Source organism: Diabrotica virgifera, chromosome 7 (assembly GCF_917563875.1).
Source record: "Diabrotica virgifera virgifera chromosome 7, PGI_DIABVI_V3a".
NCBI lineage: Eukaryota > Metazoa > Arthropoda > Insecta > Coleoptera > Chrysomelidae > Diabrotica > Diabrotica virgifera.
In genome coordinates this window covers 78,255,051-78,276,507 of record NC_065449.1, presented here as the reverse complement: position 1 = coordinate 78,276,507, position 21,457 = coordinate 78,255,051, and the positions used below count along the sequence as shown (strand labels likewise).

The following is a 21,457-nucleotide window of genomic DNA, read 5'->3' as shown; positions in this document are numbered from 1 at the left end:
CCTGGAAAATCGTCATTATTCGATTTTTTCAGTTTTAAATTGTTTATAATTCGGAAACGATTAATTTTAGAGAAAAATTACAAAAGATCTTTTTTGTTCCCAATGATCCAAACAACCTAAAATAGTGTTTACCCGGGTCAAAAAAAATTGATTTTTATAATTTTTTTATTTTTTTTTTTAAATAGGATGCAGCAATAACTCCGAAATTATGGCATTTAGGTATAGGGAATATAACATGAAAAATAATCAGTATTTCTTAAAGACTTCAAAACACAAAAAATATACAGGGTATTCCATTTGAAATAAGGAAGTTCATTAGATTTCCAGAAAAACGGAAAATATGACAACAATGTAATTAGCACTATGTATTTAGCACTATATAGTGGAGTCACTGAAGGTGGATATGAGCTATTACCTCCGATTTCGTTGAACCTCCATCGATTTGCATGAAAATTGGTGAGTGGTTAGAGGATATCTCAAGGAACAAAGGTGACATGGTGCCAACTTGCTCTTTTACCCTGGGGGTGGATACCACCCCTTCTCGGGGGTAAAAATTATTTTATTAAAATTAACCGCATAATTCGATAGAGGGACAAATTTCCAGCAAAATTTGTTATATAAAGTTGTTAAAATAAATCAAAACTTTTTGAGTTATTAAAGATCAAAGATTTTAATTTTTCTTGAGAAAAATGCATGTTTTTAACCAATTTTTCATCAATAACTCAAAAAGTGTAAGTTTTTACAAAAAAGTTATAATTATCAAAATTGAAGCTACTAAAAAATGAAATAAACCCCTTACTACAAAAGCCTTTTAATGTTAACTAAAAGTGAGTTATAGGTAATTAAATGTATATTTTTTTCGGCGAGTAAAAAATTCTAAGTATTCAAGCTGAAATAACGGGAAATTGATGCATTTTATAACATAAACTTATTAAACATTTGTCAAAGTACTTAAAAATATCTATTAAATGAGCCCCCGTACATGTTGATAGCGTTAAAATTTATGCTCCAAAATTTTTTCAAAATTTATACTTTAAAAATTTTTCCAAAAAATGTTATTGTTTTTTTTTTAATAACTCCGTTCGTGTTTACGATATCAGGTTCATCTAAAAACTGTTTAAAAGTTAATTCCAAGTGCTGTTTAAGAACGTTGAAGCTAATCTTTTAAACTCCTTACTTTTTTAAAAATAAAAGGTTAAATGACCCCGGTTGCATGGTTTCCACAGTAACATTTAAGATTTAAACGTTTCTATCTCGGTTATTTTTACCCTAAAGAAATAGTAAAACAGAAAAAATATTTGGCACAGAAAAAACTAAAATTTGGTTATATATAATTTTTTACGTATATTGAGTATTTTTGGAGTTATTATCAAAAGAATATGAGAATTACAATAATTTTAAAAATTATGATTTTTTTAAATTATATCTTTTTTTCAAAAATATGCATTCTAAACCGGTCAAAATGATCGAACACATTACTTATGCTAATATAAAGAAGTTATTTTAAGGATTACTATAAATTTTAATTTTTGTGAAAATGGCGTATATTTTATTTTTCACTTTTTCCTAAAAAATTCGAAACGGTTCTTTTATTTTCATTATAACTTGCTCAATTTTGACGCTATTACCTTGCTCTGAAGCTCGTTTGATAGGTATTCGGAAGTACTTTGGCAAATGTTTAACAGAAATATTTTATACATTGCGTCGTTTTCCCGTTATTTAAGCTTGAATACTTATACTTGAGTACTCGTCGAAAAAAATACACATTCAATTGCCAATAACTCACTTTGAACTAACATTAATTTGGTTCTTTATGTGAGGAATATATTTAATTTTGTATTATCTTGAATTTCAGTAATAATAACTTTTTTGTAAAAGCTTATAGTTTTTGATTTATACGTGAAAAACCGATCTAAAACATGCATTTTTTTACGAAAAAATAAAATCTTTGGTCTTTAATAACTCAAAAAGTGTTGATTTATTTTAATAACTTTATATAACAAATTTTGCTTTTAATTTGTCCCTCTATCGACTTATGGTATTACTTTTAATAAAATAATTTTCACCCCCGAGAAGGGGTGGCATCCACCCCCAGGGTAAAAGCGCAAGTTGGCATCATGTCACCTTTGTTACTTGAGGTATCCTCTAATTACTCACCAATTTTCATGACAATCGATTGAGGTTCAACGAAATCGGAGGTGAAAACCTTCAGTGACCGCACTACTATAATATCGGCCGCATTACAAAACCCCTATCTACCAAAATCCATACAATCGTGCAAGCCGTTTTCGAGATAATTGAGTGTTTCCATACATAAAGTTCACTCTGTATAAAGCGTTGTTTGTCGAGTTAAGACAGTATTAGTAGGTATATATGTGATTACTTAATTCAAAACAATCTGCGTATGTGCTCAAGAAAAGTGACACAATTATCACTTATTTATCTTTCTTTTTGCAGAATTTTGTGTTAAATGTTGTTACTTGTATTTAAAGTTACATCATTAAAAAGTATAAGTCCGTTAACCAGATAATAATATTATATTCTGTACTGCAAGTGTCACTTTTGATAAATAATATTTCGTAAATTTTTCGTTATTTTATCTGTATAGTGTCACAACACAAAAAAAATGTTTTTTAAAAGATTTGTAATATATTTAATACGCTATTTTATAGAGCTTCAAAAACCATTGTAATTGACTAAAATAGTTATTATTCTAATTTTAATAGTTTTTGAATTAAACCCGAAAATGTTGTAGGACAAACTTTAAACATCGTTTTCTCGAAACTTTGCTTTTTTGACTTTTCACACTCTTTGAGCGGAGATGCGATATATGTTGGACATATATGTGCTAATAGGGCTGAAGTACTTTGCAAAACAGGAATCAACAGGAAAAGCAGGTGTTGTATTACCTACCTTAAACAAGATTATAAAAAAGAAGAAGAGTTCCTTTTGACTATTGACTTTTATAAGATGTTTTGAATGACGGATAAGTTTGTAACAATCAACGAACTGTCAACACTGATGGAATCGCCATAAAACGAAGTTAATGGCGCCAGGATGAGATAGAAGATAATCAGGTAAAGGAGGGAAGATAATCGGACAGTGCTAGTGGTACGTTGTAGTTGTAGCAAATTTTACCTGAAAATTCTCTGTCTCTCTCATGTCTCTCTAGAAGTGCTAGAACCTCTCTCTGTATGTTGGCGCCTATCTCGCTTCACTGTTGGAATGGGACGGGGCCATTCCATCAGTGTTGACAGTTCATTGGTAACAATACATTTGTATTTTAATTAAAAAATATAACTATTAAAATTAGTCTTAACTTCTATAAAGAGTTAATCCAGAGAACGAATAAAACATGGTGGCAGCTGATTTGTAAAAATACGGATGAGAAAACTCAAAAAATTTAGAGGTTGGTTAGTACAAAAATACAAAGTACGAAAACAGCACAGTTAAGCATCAATTGGGAAAAAAAAAATGCCTGATAACGCTCCAGTTCAAGAATCACCGTCGATAGACCTCACTTTATCACCTCCCGAATCATTTAATTTCCATCCAAGTGATTGGGCACAATGGAAAAACCGTTTTCAACGTTTTAGACGAGGGTGTGGCCTTGATAAAGCATCTGATGGAAAACAAATTGATGTGTTAATTTATAATATGGGGGTAAGAGCTGAAGAAATATTCTCATCATTTTCACCAGTTCCAACTACATATGATGAGACATTAAAACAATTTGAAGATTATTTTATACCCCGTAGAAATATTATCTATGAAAGGGCCAAATTCCTAAATCATAAGCAAGGGAGTGATACTGCAGAGAAATTTACTACTGACTTACATAGTCTATCAAAAACATGTGATTGGGGGACTTTAAACAATGATATGGTTTTATTAGTGTTGATTATCGGAATGAGAGATACAAGCATAAGTGACAAACTGCAACTTGATGCTGCACTTACTCTCGAAAAAGCTGTAACCTGTCTAAGACAACATGAAGAGCTGATCCGTCAAAAACAAAACCTAAATGAACCAAATGTTTCTGCTATAAGAAAACAATCAACTTACAAAAAATCACAGAAGCCCCAAAATTGCCAACAGTCAAGTAAAGGTGAGAAAACGAAAAAATGCCCTAGATGTGGATATGATTGGCATGATAAATTAGCAAACTGTCCTGCAAAAAATGCTAAATGTGGTACATGCAAAAATGAAGGACACTACAGCAAGATGTGTTATAAAAATAAAAAGTCCAAAAACAAAAATGTACATGCCATTCAGCAAGATTCAGAGCCTGATAGTGACGAAAACTCTTATGTACATGAAATTAAAGCGAGTGATGACAGGAATGTGTGGACACAAAAACTACAAGTAAGCTGCAAAGAGAGAATGCTTGAACCTATCACATTCAAACTGGATACTGCTGCTGATGTAACAATGGTACCTGTCCAAATGCTGAGTAATTGTAATAAATGAACTACCTCTAAATTAATCTTCGAATAAAGTATTTAGTGCAAAAAAGCAAGAAAGATTCAAAATACTAGGTACAGTAAAATTAAAACTAAAATATAAAAATAGGGAAATTACAGAAAATCTATTTATCTCTGAAGAGATTGATGTCCCATTGTTGAGTAGGAAAGCATGCCAAGGCTTATATTTAGTAAAAAGAATTTATTCTATAAGCACTGAGACAAATTGGGTCGCAGAATACTCCTCATTATTCCAAGGACTAGGCAATATGGAGGGTGAATACAAAATTGAAATAAAGGAAAATACTGAACCATATGCTATTTCTGTACCAAGAACTGTTCCAGTTCCATTGAGAGACCAAGTAAAGGAAACTTTGGAAGAAATGCAGAGAAATGATGTCATTGTTCCTGTAGATCATGCGACCGAATGGTGTGCCCCAATGGTAGTAAACATAAAGAAAGGAGGAAAAGGGGTCCGTATATGTGTCGATCTGTCAAGATTAAATAAAAGTGTCAAACGTCAGTTTCACCCAATTCCCGTAGTAGAGCTACAACTTGCAGAGATTAGAGGGGCTAAATACTTTAGCAAACTTGATGCAAATCATGGATTCTGGCAACTTAATTTAGCCGAAGAATCAAGAGACTACACAACCTTTTTAACCCCATTTGGAAGATTTAAATTTCAGAAATTACCTTTCGGCATTACATCGGCACCAGAGGAATTCCAGAAAAGAATGTCACGAGTCCTTGAAGGAGCAAAAAATACTCTAGTCCATATGGATGATGTGCTGGTTTGGGGAAACACAAAAGAGGAACACGATGACCGCCTAAGAGAAGTGCTCGAGAGAATCAAAAAAGCATGTATAACCTTGAATAAGGGCAAAACTGAATTCTGTAAGCAGAAAATCGATTTCTTGCGATTTGTGTTGTCGAAGGATGGGGTAGCACCAGATCCAGGCAAGGTGAAAGCAATTATAGACATGGAAGCACCAAAAAATGTCAAGGAAGTTCAACGCCTTATGGGTACTGTAACATTCCTAGCGAAATTTATCCCTAATAGGAGTGAGATTATGCAACCAATTACAATTCAATTCAATTCAATTCAGTTTATTGATGTCAATATACAAAGTATTTACATAAGTCAAAGTCTGTTAAAATGCAACATTGAAATACATTGGCAAGCTAACACTTAGTAAGTAAAATCTATAAAATTTTATCACCTAGTCTAAATACTTAACACAAAGTTAGAATATTAGCATAAAAACACAAGAGCACACAGAACATTTAAGAGAGCTGTAGGACTATCACAACAGGGTAGCCCCGAGATATTCCTCCTGAGAATAGTAAGCTCCCACCAAAAGAAGTTCTTTGATTTTTATTTTGTATGTATCTAAGGGCAGTTCTCGAATTATTAGGGGTAATTTATTAAAGAAGTGTATAGCCAGACATGATGGGCCATCTCTGCACCTCTCCAACCTACGAAACTTTGGGGCAAGGTTCCCTCTAAAGCGTGTGTTAATATTATGAATCTGTTCATGAGTCTGGAATTTATGCATATTGCATTTTACATATATAAGATTATCATATATATACTGGCAAGGTAATGTTAATATTTTCCAATCTATAAAAACTTGTCTGCAATCGGCTCTATATGGCAAGCCTGCGACAATGCGAATGGCCCTTCTCTGCAGTCTGAATACATCCTTCGCTCCTGCACTATGGCCCCATGCGAGAATAGCATAGGAGATATGTGAGTGACACAAAGAAAAATATGCCTGCTTTAGTATGGAAGCGGAAACACAGGATGAAAGTCCACGAAGCAAAAATGTATTTGATGATAGCTTTGCCACCAAAGAGGTGGTATGAGCATCCCATATCAGACCAGGGTCCAGCAAAACACCAAGAAATTTAGCACAGGATGCATTGTCCAGTTCATCAGGAATATTTCTAGTTGAAAAAAGTAAGGACTGTGTTTTGGTTGTATTGAGAAACAGCCTATTAGAATGGAACCATTGTTCTGCCTCCGACACTGAACCCCACGAACTTCCCACTGCTGTTACCAAATCCTTACTGCAGGATGAGATTGTTGTGTCATCTGCAAAGAGAGTGAAATGCGCAGTTTGACATGAAAGTGGTAAATCATTGATGTATATCAAGAATAATAAGGGACCCAACACAGAGCCCTGAGGAACTCCTATGCGCAAGCATCCTCTCTCCGATTCAACACCTGCAAATCTCACCCTCTGGCAGCGGTCCGTCAAATAATTTTTTATCAATTGTATACTGGAGATTGAGAAGTTATATTTACTCAATTTAGTAGTAAGAATTTCGTGGGACACACAATCGAAGGCTTTACTTAGGTCGCAAAAGTTGGAAGACACATAGTTACCTTGTTCAAAAGCATCTTGGATGTATGTTACAAGATTCAAAATACCCTGAACAGTCTTCAAACCCTTTCTGAAGCCAAATTGAGATTCAACGAAGAGCCCGTTAGACTCAAAGAAACTTGCTATTTTTCCAGCAAGGCATTTTTCAAATATCTTCGAGAATATAGGTAACAGAGAGATAGGTCTGTAATTAGACATTTGATCTGTCTCTCCCTTTTTAAAAACCGGAATGACCACCGCAGTTTTTAAAACTTCAGGAAAAACCCCCTCAGCTATACATAAGTTTATGAGCTTGGTCAGAGGACATATTATTAGATCTTTTATCCCTTTGATTAAGCTGACAGTTAAATTAAATGGGTCCTTACTTTTTTTATTTTTGAGAGAGTTCACAATATCTCTTACCTCATTAAAAGAGACTGGTTGGAATTCAAACATATGTTCAGCATAAGGTGGTGCATAGTTGAGTGGGTCATTGTGGGGTGCAGGAGTACGGCTATGCAGCTCGGAGGCAATGTTTAAAAAATAATGATTAAATTGATCAGGTGTTATATTAGAATTAGTTTCAGTTTTTGTGATGCCTCTATACTCATTAATGATATTCCACATTGTTTTAATCGGGTTATGAGAGTTTGAAATTAGTTGGTCATTGGTAGCTTTCTTTCTTTGCTGCTTTTATTGCCTTCCGATATTCATTTTTAATATTTTTTATGTATTCCTGTAGGTAATTTGGTGCATCAAGCTGTTTATTAAGTTCTATAAAAAATTGAATATTATCACGCATTGTTCTCAAGCTATCATTAAACCAACTCACCACACCCGCCTGACCCTTTCTTTTAGAGTAAGACTTTTCCGGGAAACAGGTCAAGAATGCATTGGAAATGATGTGAACAAAATAGGAAAACTTATTATTCGCATTCATATTAGTGTCCTTAATAAAGTCCCATGAAATGTCCTCTATCATAGAGAAGAACAAGCATCTTCCTCTCTCAGTGATGGGTCTAAAAAACACATTTTGAGGATCAGAAAATTGCTCTCCTCCCATTAAGGTAAATTCCAGGTATATACCTCTATGGTCAGATATACCAGGATCAACAACTTGTAGCTGAAGGTCCTGTGGATCCAAATTGGAAAAAACATTATCGAGACAGTTTTTCTGTCTGGTGGCTTCGAAATTATTTTGATGAAAACCGAAACTATGCATTAGGTTACATAATTCTGTACAGTGAGGAGAATCTGTATTAAAATGAATATTAAAATCCCCAAGAATCAAGATTTTCAGTAGGGTTAAGTGATTGTAAAGCTCCCTCCAGTACTTCAATAAAAACGTTAAAAGAGCCTGACGGAGGCCTATATACAGTTAATAAATATAACATATTTTTCAATATATGCACAACATAATTCAATTTGTCCCTGTATGGACAGTCCCTGTATGGACAGTATACAAGTTTAGTTAGTCCAAGTAATGCATTTCTATGGGGCCCAGCACAAAAAGAGGCGTTCCAGAAAATAAAAGAATTGCTTATATCAGCACCTTGTTTAACAATGTATGATGCAAATAAACCTACAATCCTATCCAGCGACGCTTCTACCAAAGGACTGGGAGCTGTATTACTTCAAGTTGAAGGTGGTCATAAGAAACCTGTAGCATACATCTCGAGGACTTTGACTCCAGCTGAACAAAATTATGCAAACATAGAAAGAGAAGCACTAGCTCTGACCTGGGCAAGCGATCGACTAAAGAGTTTTCTGATAGGAAAACAATATATCATGGAGACCGATCATAAGCCACTTATACAAATATTTAAAACTAAGCATCTCGATGATCTGTCCCCAAGACTTCAAAGGTTTAGAATGCGCATGATGCGTTATGACTACAATATTGTATATACCCCAGGGAAAAATTTATATATTGCTGATACTGTATCTCGTAAACCCATACCTTCAGAAGATGACAAAGAATTAGAAGAAGAAATCGATGCCTTCATTCATGGAGTCACTCTTGCAGGTATTCACACATCTGACGAGAATGTGACACGAGTTGCTAACTCACAAAGCAATGATCAAACCTGTAATCAACTGAAGAACTACATAATGGGAGACTGGCCTCACAAGTCTGCATTATCAGGTGATGTTAAACCATACTACCCAGTACGTCATGAACTATCAGTTGTGGATGGTATCCTTCTTAGAGGAAACCGTATGATCATTCCATGTGAGCTCAGGGAAATGATGTTGGAAAAATTGCACGCTGGCCACTTTGGAATAACTAAAACTCGTCGTCGTGCTCTGGGAACGATGTGGTGGCCAGGAATTTCTCAAGAGATAGAAGCCAAAGTAAGATCTTGTCCTATCTGTATTCAAAACTCGACAAACCATCATGAACCTTTATTGCCAGCTAAATTTCCAGATTATCCATGGCAAGTGATATCAATGGACCTTTTTAAAACTGAGGGAAAATGGTATATCGTCATAACTGATAACTATTCCAGAATTTTTGAAGTACTTCCTGTTCAGAACATGAGATCACAGGAAGTAATAAACATCTGTAAACCAATATTTGCAAGATATGGTATACCACAGTTGGTTTGTTCCGACACTGGAACACAATTTCATGCTGTTGAAACATCAGAGTTCCAACAGTTCGCAAGAGAATGGGGGTTCTCTACATCGAGAAGTAGCCCACAATTCCACCAAGCAAATGGCGCAGCAGAAGCTGCTGTAAAAGTCGCAAAAACCTTAATAAAGAAGAATAAGAACAACATAGAGATATCACTTCTGTCCTATCGAAACACACCACTAGAGAACGGATTCAGTCCATCCGAAGTGATGTTTGGAAGAAAATTGAGAGATAATCTACCATCAATCGCATTAGCTGAATTTAAATCATCAAAAAAGCTAGTAAGCGTGGAGAGGAAGTACCGCTCGAAATATAAAAAATTATATGATGGAAAACATGGACCGAAGAATTTGAGTCGACTTCAAATTGGTGATTTTGTATGGATCACAGATCTGAAACGACATGGTGAAATCATTAACGAAGTTAATCCAAGATCATACATAGTTAAGACCGCCATAAGCACCATAAGGAGAAACCGTTTTCATCTGATCCCTGCTCCATATCTAAGCAGTATCCCCGATGGAGTATTGAAACAACTGCCAGGGATTCAACAAACAAATTCGACTCCAGAAACTACACCGACTACTCAACAACTAACATCCCAAAGAAAGACCAACAAACATTGAGAAAGGTAGTCAGGAAGTGGAAAGTCACCCAACTCAACCCAAAACGCCTGTACGACTTCCAACGCCAACGAAAACTGATGGACCATTTAATATTGAGCAGAGTAAGAATACAACGCGCTCTGGGAGAGCGGTTGTCAGACCTTTACGCTATCGTGAAGATTAGTCAGTAGTTATGTTGAAGATGTATCATCTTGAGGGGGGATGTTGTATTACCTACCTTAAACAAGATTATAAAAAAGAAGAAGAGTTCCTTTTGACTATTGACTTTTATAAGATGTTTTGAATGATGGATAAGTTTGTAACAATACATTTGTATTTTAATTAAAATAAAACTATTAAAATTAGTCTTAACTTCTATAAAGAGTTAATCCAGAGAGCAGGAAGGATCCGAATAAAACAGCAGGAATCAGCTTGAAATCAGCAGGAAGTCTTAACATGCTTCCTTATTGGATATGCACTAGTCAAGGGGTACCTGCATACAATAGGATTGTTTGATGAAGATTGCAGCTGCAGACTATCTAGTAGAGAACCTGAAACAGTCAACCATATCTTGCATGACTGTGAGGCGGAATGGGACGTTTCGATGCCGCCGGTTCATCGCCGGCCGTTTCGATGCCGCCGGTTCATCGCCAGTCCATTTCATCGCCGTCATATCTCGCATTTCCTAGAATTCCTAATTAATACTAAAAATAACTAATAACTGTAACTGTCGAAAATTCGGAAATATATCAGATAGCGATTAATTGACTGGCGATGAATCGGCTGGCATCGGCATCGAACTGGCGGCATCGAAACGGCGGCGATGAAACGTCCTAGACCCCTGTGAGGTATTAGATTGCAAGCGGCAAATACTTTTTGGAGACAACCAAGTGACTCCAAAAATATATGGTATCCATCCACTAGACCTGTATAAGCTAGTACAGGATTCCAGAATCCTGGAACGGGTATCTTGAGGGAATGGAAGATGTACAATAAGCACATTGGCTGCTGTATGACCAGTGTATAACAGGCTTCCAGAAAAAAAAATGCTATTATATGTCTATAAATGGGTGCGTTCGGGTGAGCCAGCAGTAGCTGTCAGACGTCACGGCTGGATACAACCACTCAGCCGATTTCTGCTGACAGTCAGCCGCTATGGTCGTCCGAACGCACCCAATGGTTGCCTCTCCAACACCAGCCATGGTTGAACGATTAGAAACTATAATCCAAACAGTGTTCGTGTTCATGTATAGTACAAACGAAATTCGATCAGAATGTTCATACATTATTTAAGCTTTTAATCTATAATGCCTGGTTACACCAACAATTCTTAAGCTCCAGCTTAGCCCAGCTTAGCTTATACTTTAATGTTGGGGCCATACTAGCGTCTAATGCCGTTAATTATGGCATTATTTGCATTAGATATATGTCAAATAATGTGATAATTAACGGCATTAGACACTAGTGTGGCCCCAGCATAAGGATTTACATTTATATTTGAGCTGAAAGTTCAGCTTAAGCTTTATATCTGTTGGTGTAACCAGGCATAAGAGTCATATTACCGGTAACAGCAATGAATGGAAATATAAAGGTCCGGACTTTCACTCACAATAACTTTTACGAACGTAATTGTTTGAATAGATGACGATTTACTAAGATAGCATAATGTTAGTCTGCTAATCACTTTACCCGAATTGGAAAGTTTGTGAGTTATAGATATACATACCATAGTGTAGGAAACAACAGAGGTTGAACCTCGCAAAATGGACACAAGTCCGGTTTTATTTTTTTTCTGGTATATCAAGGGGTGCTTATTATAAGACTAACTTTTTCTTAAAAAATTTCGCCCTGGAACTCCCCTTTTCATCCCTTTAAAGGGGGTAATTTGTGGTTTTTGCGAAAAGTAGCCCTTCCTGTACGTTTTGCAAAAAATTTACTTAAGAGGATCGGTACGTATTTTCGGCTGCAAGGCTATTCAAATGGGGATTCATTTTTTTCGAATCCTGAGAAAACTAATAAGTATTTTTAAAAAATTTAAACGCAGAATGAAAGATTACGTTATTAGCGAGGGCCGAAAGTCCCTGAGAACTTCTATAATGTTTATTTTAATAAGTTACAGGGGTGAAAAACTAAGCGAAAATTTAGTGTAATTTTTAATTTCAAATATCTCATTCAAAATAAACTTTCTATTTATTCTAAGGGACTTTCGGCCCTCGGTAATAATTTAATCTTTCATTCTGCGTTTAAATTTTTCAAAAATGTTTATTGGTTTTTTCAGGATTCGAAAAAAATGAACTCAATGCCGTGGTAATATTTTCCAAATCTATCTTTGTCTTACAACGCACTCAGCCGAATATAATATTGTCAGCATATATATTGTCAGTCAGACACTGACAATCAGTGACAATTTTAAATATTTGACATTGCATCGAAAATATTTTAAGTTATTGATTAAATATTATTGATATATAGTGTATTTGATAAATAATTGATTTAAGACGTGAACTTAATAAAAAGTTATTTATTGTGTATTATTTGTGGAAGATCCAAGCAGAGAATAAATCAGGATAATATATTCTGTGATCCAAGTATTTTGTTGTTAAAGATGTTCAAAATTGTAAGCGTTCCATAACAATATATTATTGAAAAATCACTTTAACACTTTTCCTCTTTTCTCGATTGAGTATTAGTTTTTGTTGTACAAATAAATTATTACAATCACTGAATACATAGTTAGTGAAAAAATTATCACATTTATTATTAACTGAATTAATAATTTGCAATTATAAAAATAACAGTTATCCAAGAACATTCAAAAGCCATCTCTTTAAATTAATGATGACATTTTCAAGTAGAATGACATTCTAGTAATGTTTACATATCCATACCAGTGTGAATTTTACTACACGTAATTTGACGTGTAAAGACAGAAAAAGTAGGGATACATGTAAAATATTTGCGAATTATGTACCCATAGCCTTAATAGTAAAATGAAGAGGAGTATATTTCCTACTATTTATTTCCCCACAGCATATGTCTATCACCCACCGTTTAGCGGGGGTGACGCCCCAAAGTTGACAAATTTTTAAAAAAGATATTTTAAAAAAATATATTTTTCCCTACTGTAATGAAAATTAAGAAGAAACCCTGGGGAGATTAATCACATAGAAGTGGCTGATTTTTTAATTACAGGGTGTTACATTTTAAAAAACCCCTTTTTATACCATCTGAATCGCCTATGCTAGAGTAAAGAAACTTTCAGCGATTATCCATATACTGGTGTTATTTACAAATTTCTATAATACACCCCCATTTTTTTTTCCGGAACCACTCCACAAAAGGAGAATTAATAAAGAAAGTGATTTTCTTGGAATCCTTCACACATCATGCCCTTTATTAAAATGCTTCATATATCATTTTGGGCACGTTCTTATTACCCGTGCATGGACACCAAAATCGATTTCTTGATGCAACCCCTGTAGCCAAAAAAAATAATAAAGAGGGGGGTGAAAAATTTTCACCCCCCTCTCTTCCTATTCACTTCCAATCTTCCTGTGGTATTATAATATCACCCTGTACAAAAGATGTGTTATTCAAAGAAAAACATATATCATTCATCGTTCGCCCTTGACCAAGGCCGAGCGTGAGGTTGCGGGAGTTCATCATGTATATAAGTGAACGCCCGATGATACGGATCATCGTTATCGTTATAATTATTTATAGTAGTTATAGTAATTGAGCAATGTGACGGTAGGTCGGTACTGTGATATGTAAACCCATTGTTATGGTTAATCGTAGACGGAGTTAAAAGTAAATAATATAATGTATTTGAACTAAGAAGAGAGTTTTAATTAATTACGACCTAGAAGGCAGTAACATCACACTATTTATTACATGGCGCTCCTGTAAATTAATTGGGAGAATCTTCTGAAAATGGGTGACAAAAATTGGAAACGGAGACGGCGAAGATGGACCAGGACGAAGATGCAGAGAACCCAGGGAACAAAGACAAAGTGATAAAATGTAAGTAAGAATGTCTATCTTTATTAAAAATGCTTCCCTCGTTTTTATATTATTATTGAACATTGAATATTTATCTTTGCTGATTTTTGAATAATTTATGAAGTATCGATTTTTTTTTAAGAATATCTATGAATTTTGAAACATGAAGTGATTTTTGAATTGAATATTTTTATCGAAGTTTATTATATATGCTATTATTGAATTTTGAATTTTTATTGAATTTACAGTGGAACCCCGATAAGTCGGCCCCCGATAACCCGGAAGTCCGGCTAACCCGGACCGATTTTCATCAGACAAAAATTTAACAAATAAACAATTTAAAAATTTTATCAAATAAAAATGTATGTAGGCCAAATAATATTTCAGAGATAATGTGTATTTGTGTAATTTGAACACATAAGTACAATAGTAAAAATGATTCATGCACACGGCGGCAGCCAGAGCGACCGTCTCAGCTTATCGGAAAGAACAGACACCTGTCTGTATTCCTTTTTCTTTATTTATGTCAAACTGTCTTAGCATTGTTTAAAAAAGACGTGACTATTTAAAAATTCTTGTATTGTGTGTAGTACAGCCTATTAATCACTTCCGTTCTGTAATGTAATCGTGCTTCAGATTGTGTTTGCTTTGTCTACGTAATGGTAACAAAACGTAAAAATGTTGCAGTGACAATGGAAAAGAAACTAGAAACATTATTTAGGATTGATAAAGACGAATCTTTAAAATAAATTTATTGCAGCATCATAATATGATATTATGCTACCATAGGTCTGGATCCCGCGTATGAAAAAAAAGTTGATTAATAGCAAGCTAAAAATTTATTAATAGCTTAAGGGTGTCTAGTCGGATAAACTTTGATATATGAGAACACTGGAACAGGGGCAGTTTTAATTGTGGAACAGGTCAAAAATTTGGAACGGTCAGAACACGAAAATGGCACATTTGTTTTGTCCGACAGAACAGACATAAACTCTCCGAACAGAGATTAAACTCTCATGCAAAAATCAGACTGCTATTTATCACCTGTCATAATTCCTGTCATTTGACATATTCTACATGTTCCACTCATTAAAACGCCAATTTGGTGATAAATAGCAGTCTGATTTTTGCATGAGAGTTTAATCTCTGTTCGGAGAGTTTAAGTCTGTTCTGTCGGAAAAAATACATGTGCCGTTTTCGTGGTCTGACCGTTCCAAATTTTTAACCTGTTCCACAGTTAAAACTTCCCCTGTTCCAGTGTTCCCATATATTAATGTTTGTCCGACTAGACACCCTTAAGCTAATAACAAATTTTCAGCTTGCTATTTATCAATTTTTTTTTGTACGCAGGATCCAGACCTACCATATTATGGTGTCGGTACATCTCTACAGTATGACTGAGTTTTTTACCAAGAAATGAACAAAACTCTACACTCTATACAACTATACGTAATTTAGATGTGTACTGTGCATATGTGTTTCATGTTTTTGTAATTGTAATGGAGGTTATTTATTAATTTTTACTATATTCTCCGGCTAACCCGGATTTTCGATAACCCGGATCGGCCGCGGTCCCGATTAATCCGAGTTATCGAGGTTCCACTGTATTTGAAAAATCTCTATCCGATTTCGATTTTTAGTACGGTTATTTTTGAATATTTTATGGAATATCGAATTTTTTTTTTTCAAAAATTTCTATCGAATTTTGAGATATAAACTTAATTTGAATATTTTTATCTAACTTTTGCATATGCTATTTTTGAATTTTATTGAATTGTTGTCGAATACGTACACTATTATTGAATTTTTATTAGCCAGTTGTTTTTATTATTGATATTTATTGATTATATAGATACATTTTCATCGATTTTGTGTTAAATTTTGTATGATATGAACCTGAATTAATAATTTTTGTGTGATAAATGATATTTTTTTAATGAATAATGATTAGTGATGACATACGTTGATAACCGACCTGATGAGTCGAGATAAGGAATTTGAAGAAGAACTATATAGATTAAAAGAAGAACTAACAATATTATAAGCTAAATATTATGAGGCAACTAGAGACAATAAGAAACCCACTGCTCTTGTCAAATTAGGAAGGTACTAAGTGATTTATAGAAGCTTGAAAGCTTATTAGAGACCCACTCTGTGTTTTGAAGGGTACCTATTTTATTCATGATTATTCGTGAATAAACAACGGCCTCAAAGCAAGGGATTGAGGTTGTGATATTTTTAGAAGAATTTGAACCGCATAAAATACCTATTTCGTGTTTTGAGTTAACTATACCACCTTAATGGTGCGTACAGATCAGGGCGAAAATTCGGGTTAATATTGGCGGAGAACTAAGACATCCGAGTGAAACCTCTTTTATTAAGGTAAAACGAAGGTATCGGAGCTAGTATATGAAGTGATGATTATGATGTTATATGAAATGATACATGAGATAAATGATTGTTATATGAAATATGTATATGAAGATGAATTATGTACACTGTAGAAGTGTTATTATGTGGAGAAAATGAAGAAATATAGTTGTAGTACCAGACAAGAAGAAGAAGAGAAAAAAAGATAATTTTTTTATTAAAATATGTGGGAAAAATGAAAGAAGACACATAAAAATTGCAAGAAAAGAAGCAAAATTAAGAAGATACTAAGCAAATAAGTAGCTAATCATTGAATTATGTCTAAGAATTAAGTTGTAAATTTTTTTTTTCTCTAAAGTAACGTAAATTATAAATAACTTATTTTTAAATGTAAATAATGAATTCAGGTTAAATTTTCGCGGAAAATGGAAGTGTTTGAATTAAGGATAGACAATATCTTACAATAAGTGTTAGTAGATAGTAAGCAAAGGGACACAAAAAGTGAAGTTTTTAGAGAGATTAAATCTTTATCTTAGCTACAAGAGAGTTATTAGAAGTTTTTTAGAGAAATATTAGAAGTTTTTAGAGAGATTACATTTTTATTATAGGTACATTATTTTAGAGTTAGTAAGACATATATAAATAAATCAAAAGAAGACTGAAATAGGAATTATTAATAGAGTAAAGGATACATTTTTTTTACTTATTCGAGTAATATTAGCTTAGCTTAGGACTTTTAGGTAGATACGAGATTTTTAGTTAGGTATTCCCCCGCTTATATGAGATGCCTATAGGCACTAAAAGACTATTTAAAAGTAAGGATCAATTTCATTCACTTTGGACACTGTTTTGAGGAAGTGAATTAGTGAACGAAAAAAAAAGGACGAAAAGACACGACGTGAAAGTACGTGAACTAGTAATAGGTTATAAAATACCAGTTTAGTATAGGGAAAATATGAACTTTTGTGTAAAATAGGAAAAAGAATATACATGTTTAGGGAAAAATTGATTGATCTGAAATGTAACGTTACAGTTAGTTAGCATAGTTAGGAAATTTAATTTTTCAAAATAGTATTAGGTAACCATAAACATTTTTGTAAAAGGGAAAGAGGAGCATCACATTTTAAAAATATGTAATTTTAACAAAACGGGGAGGTGTGGTATTATAATATCACCCTGTACAAAAGATGTGTTATTCAAAGAAAAACATATATCATTCATCGTTCGCCCTTGACCAAGGCCGAGCGTGAGGTTGCGGGAGTTCATCATGTATATAAGTGAACGCCCGATGATACGGATCATCGTTATCGTTATAATTATTTATAGTAGTTATAGTAATTGAGCAATGTGACGGTAGGTCGGTACTGTGATATATAAACCCATTGTTATGGTTAATAGTAGACGGAGTTAAAAGTAAATAATATAATGTATTTGAACTAAGAAGAGAGTTTTAATTAATTACGACCTAGAAGGCAGTAACATCACACTATTTATTACATTCCTATTGATGGATATATGCTCCATCAATAGGGTTTTTCATAAATATATAAGATTATTGCAACATCCCTGCGGAAACTACCAATATCCTTGATGAAAATATACTGCAGAAACTACCCCTATCCCTTGGAGAGCATGTTTTGACGATTTTCTCATTACCTATGCATTTTTTAAAACAAAACTTATACAGAATTAAATACCACTATTTTCTCTACAAATAAGATCCTATGCATTTTTTTCGTATAAGCAACCGTTATGGCACAGTGGCGCCGTAAACCTCAGAAATGCTTTGGCGGGCTCCAGTTTTTATTTTTTTTTTCGTCACCTATTCATTTTATGGATAACATGCTTATAGAAAATAAAAGAACACACTGTCTGCTACACATTATGACCTATGAATATTTTATTTTCTTTGCACCCTAAAGCCACAGTGGTGGCCCAAAATCAATTTTTGATTATTTTTTTTATTAATTCTCCTTTTTGTGGGGTGGTTCCGGGAAAAATATGGGAATGCATTATACAAATTTGTAAATAACCTAGTACGTGGATAATCACTGAAAGTTTTTTTTTTACTCTAGCATAGGCGGTTCAGATGGTATAAAAAGGGGTTTTTTAAAATGTAACACCCTGCAATTCAAAAAATTGCAATTGGCTTAAATGAAACCTATACCAAAAAATCAGCCACTTATTTGTGATTAATTGCCGCAGGGTTTCTTCTTAATTTTCATTACAGCTAGGAAAAAAGTGTTTAAAAACATCTTTTTTAAAAATTTGTCAACTTTGGGGCACCACCCCCGCTAAACGGTGGGTGATAGACATATACTGTCGGGAAATAAATAGTAGGAAATATAGTCCTCTTCATTTTACTATTAAGTAAATTTTTTGCAAAACATACAGGAAAGGCTACGGTTTCGCAAAAACCACAAATTACCCCCTTTAAAGGGATGAAAAGGGGGGTTCCGGGGCGAAATTTTTTAAGAAAAAGTTAGTCTCATAATAAGCACCCCTTGATTTACCAGAAAAAAACCGGACTTGTGTCCATTTTGCGAGGTTCAACCTCTGTTTCCTACACTACCATGTTTTTATATTATCACTTATCGTTGTGAACAAGAAATAATGTTATTATGTTATTGGTGTCTCTCCTTTTTTTATAAGTTAACAGTATCACAAAATGCAATTTTTACACCATTGCAGTATTTTACAAGGGCCAAACAAATTTTTCTAATACATATATTAAAATTTTTTAGATCAATATGGAACAAACAGTTTATCGCAACTACCAAAAAATCACGCTACAAGAATCTCCTGGTCGTATTCCCGCCGGTAGGGTACCCAGATCAAAAGATTGCATTCTCTTGGCAGATCTGTGCGACCGCTGCAAACCTGGTGATGAAGTTGATATTACTGGAATATACACTAATAGCTACGATGGTTCCTTAAATACTGATAATGGTTTTCCAGTATTTTCCACTGTTATTTTAGCTAATTATTTGATTGTTAAGGACTGCAAACAGATTGTTCAATCTTTGACAGATGATGACATTAATTCTATCATTAAGATGAGTAAAGATCATAGGGTAGCCGAAAGGATTTTGACCTCTATAGCGCCATCTATATACGGACATGACTTTATTAAAAGGGCATTAGCTATGGCTCTTTTCGGAGGAGAATCTAAAAATCCAGGTAAATATATGTAAACTACCTATCAAAAACAAAAATTGTTTTTTGATCTCAATGTTGAGCTATATTTATATTTCACATTAAGTTTCGATTACAGTTACATACTTTAATTGATAGTTAGGGATGTCAAAAAAGTATGTTTGTCTTACTTGTGTTCCGTGGGTGTGTTGACTGAAACTATTAACTTCAATTAAAATTAGTACAAAACAACGAACAGTAATATATTTATTTATTTTTGGTTAAAAAAGGCGTGCTTATATCTCGCAAGAGGGTTTGTTATTGTTTGGGCCCAGCGAGGGTTGTATGACCGACTGATGCCTGCCGGGGTTGTGAATCGACTGATGTGGCTGAACTAAAAATACATGTCTGTGGTTTTACGTTGAAGACTAATTTATCGACATAAAGAGGCTGGCCCTTTATCTGGTGTTTTAAAAGCTGAAAACACTTCTGTAGTTTTAAGAAGCGTCTTCGAATGCATATAAAAAGTGATTTATTGACATAAGGTCTGATAAGGTAACTATTTAATGGGGAATTTGTTTCCCAGAAAAAAACATTAATTTTATACAATTTGGTTTTGTATTTTAGGAGCGAAACACGAATTTTAAATAACCCATATTATTTTTGTGTAGAAAAGAAAGTTAATATTTAAAATTAATCTAATTTTAAGCTTAAATTTTAAGCTTAATAAAAGCTAATTTTCCTGACACACTGAGGCTGTACAGCCTCTTGGCTTCTTGTATTTTTGACAGTTTGGTAATGAAGCGGAAATGAGAATGCTTAGATAGGTATGTGGAGTGACAAGAAAATATAAAATTAAGAATGAATATATTAGGGGAAGTCGAGAGGTGGCACCAAAGCAAGAAAACCTATGGGAAGACGCTTAGACAGGACATTTCTGTAAAGGGGATTAATATTGGTATAATCCAAGATTAATCTTATAGAGAAATGTAATTAGGGAAGCTGCCTCCTCATAGAGATAAAGGCAAAAAAATGAATATGATGATCTATGTAATGCATCCAATATAATGACGGTTTTGTAAATCTTTCTAAATTTGTATAATTTTGGAAAGTCATTTTGATATCCGCTATATTTCTAGTTGTTGGAGTTGTATTGGAGTAAAAATGTAAAGAATTTGTAAGTTCTTTTGGCATTGTTGGCATAATCCATCCAAGCCACAAGTGGATCATGCTACGATAATTTTCTCATTCCAGCTTATCTCCTTCATAGCCCGATTAGGGAACACAAAGTTTTACGAAAACCTCAAAAAAAAAATAAAGGAAGGAAGAAAATTTGGGAATAGGTAGTTGAAATTGTCTATTATTATACAGGGTGTTTCATTGGGAAACGGAAATACTTTAATGGTTAATATAGGTCTCCGATGCGGTTCTAGATATACATTTTTTGCCCTACCGACTTTTATAACCGAGTTACAGGGTGTTTTATCGATTTTGCTCATTTCTTTTCTAAGCCATAACTTTAGAACCACCCTGCATATTTTTTTGATATTTGGTACACATATGTCTCATTCAAAACCCAAACGACCGACATACTAATCACCGGAAAAATCCAGGTCCGGATTAACAAAAAATTATAAAGTAATTGTGACCTTAAAACAACACCCTGTATATTGAAATTTTGAAAATCTGCTTGCATATTTAAAAAGAGCATAAAAAGCTAAGTTTATTGGTTCGCTTCAATTTTTCGGCCAGACAATTTTTTGACTTTAATTTTGAAATTATATTGAATTTTTTAAGAACTCTGGCATTAAAAAGCAGGTATTATTAACTTATAATTATAAATTATTAAAGTTAATAAATAAATACTCATTTTAAAAA

The 21,457-nt window shown here is 33.8% G+C and overlaps 1 protein-coding gene across 1 annotated transcript in view; it reads left to right on the top strand.

Annotated features, from left to right (window-relative positions):
* Positions 1-21,457, top strand: part of LOC114346480 (DNA replication licensing factor Mcm2) — a 91,031-nt gene that overhangs the window by 24,037 nt on the left and 45,537 nt on the right. The window contains exon 7 of the mRNA XM_028297218.2: positions 19,189-19,624. Coding sequence (XP_028153019.2) covers positions 19,189-19,624 — 436 coding nt within the window. The remainder of the gene's footprint in view (positions 1-19,188; positions 19,625-21,457) is intronic.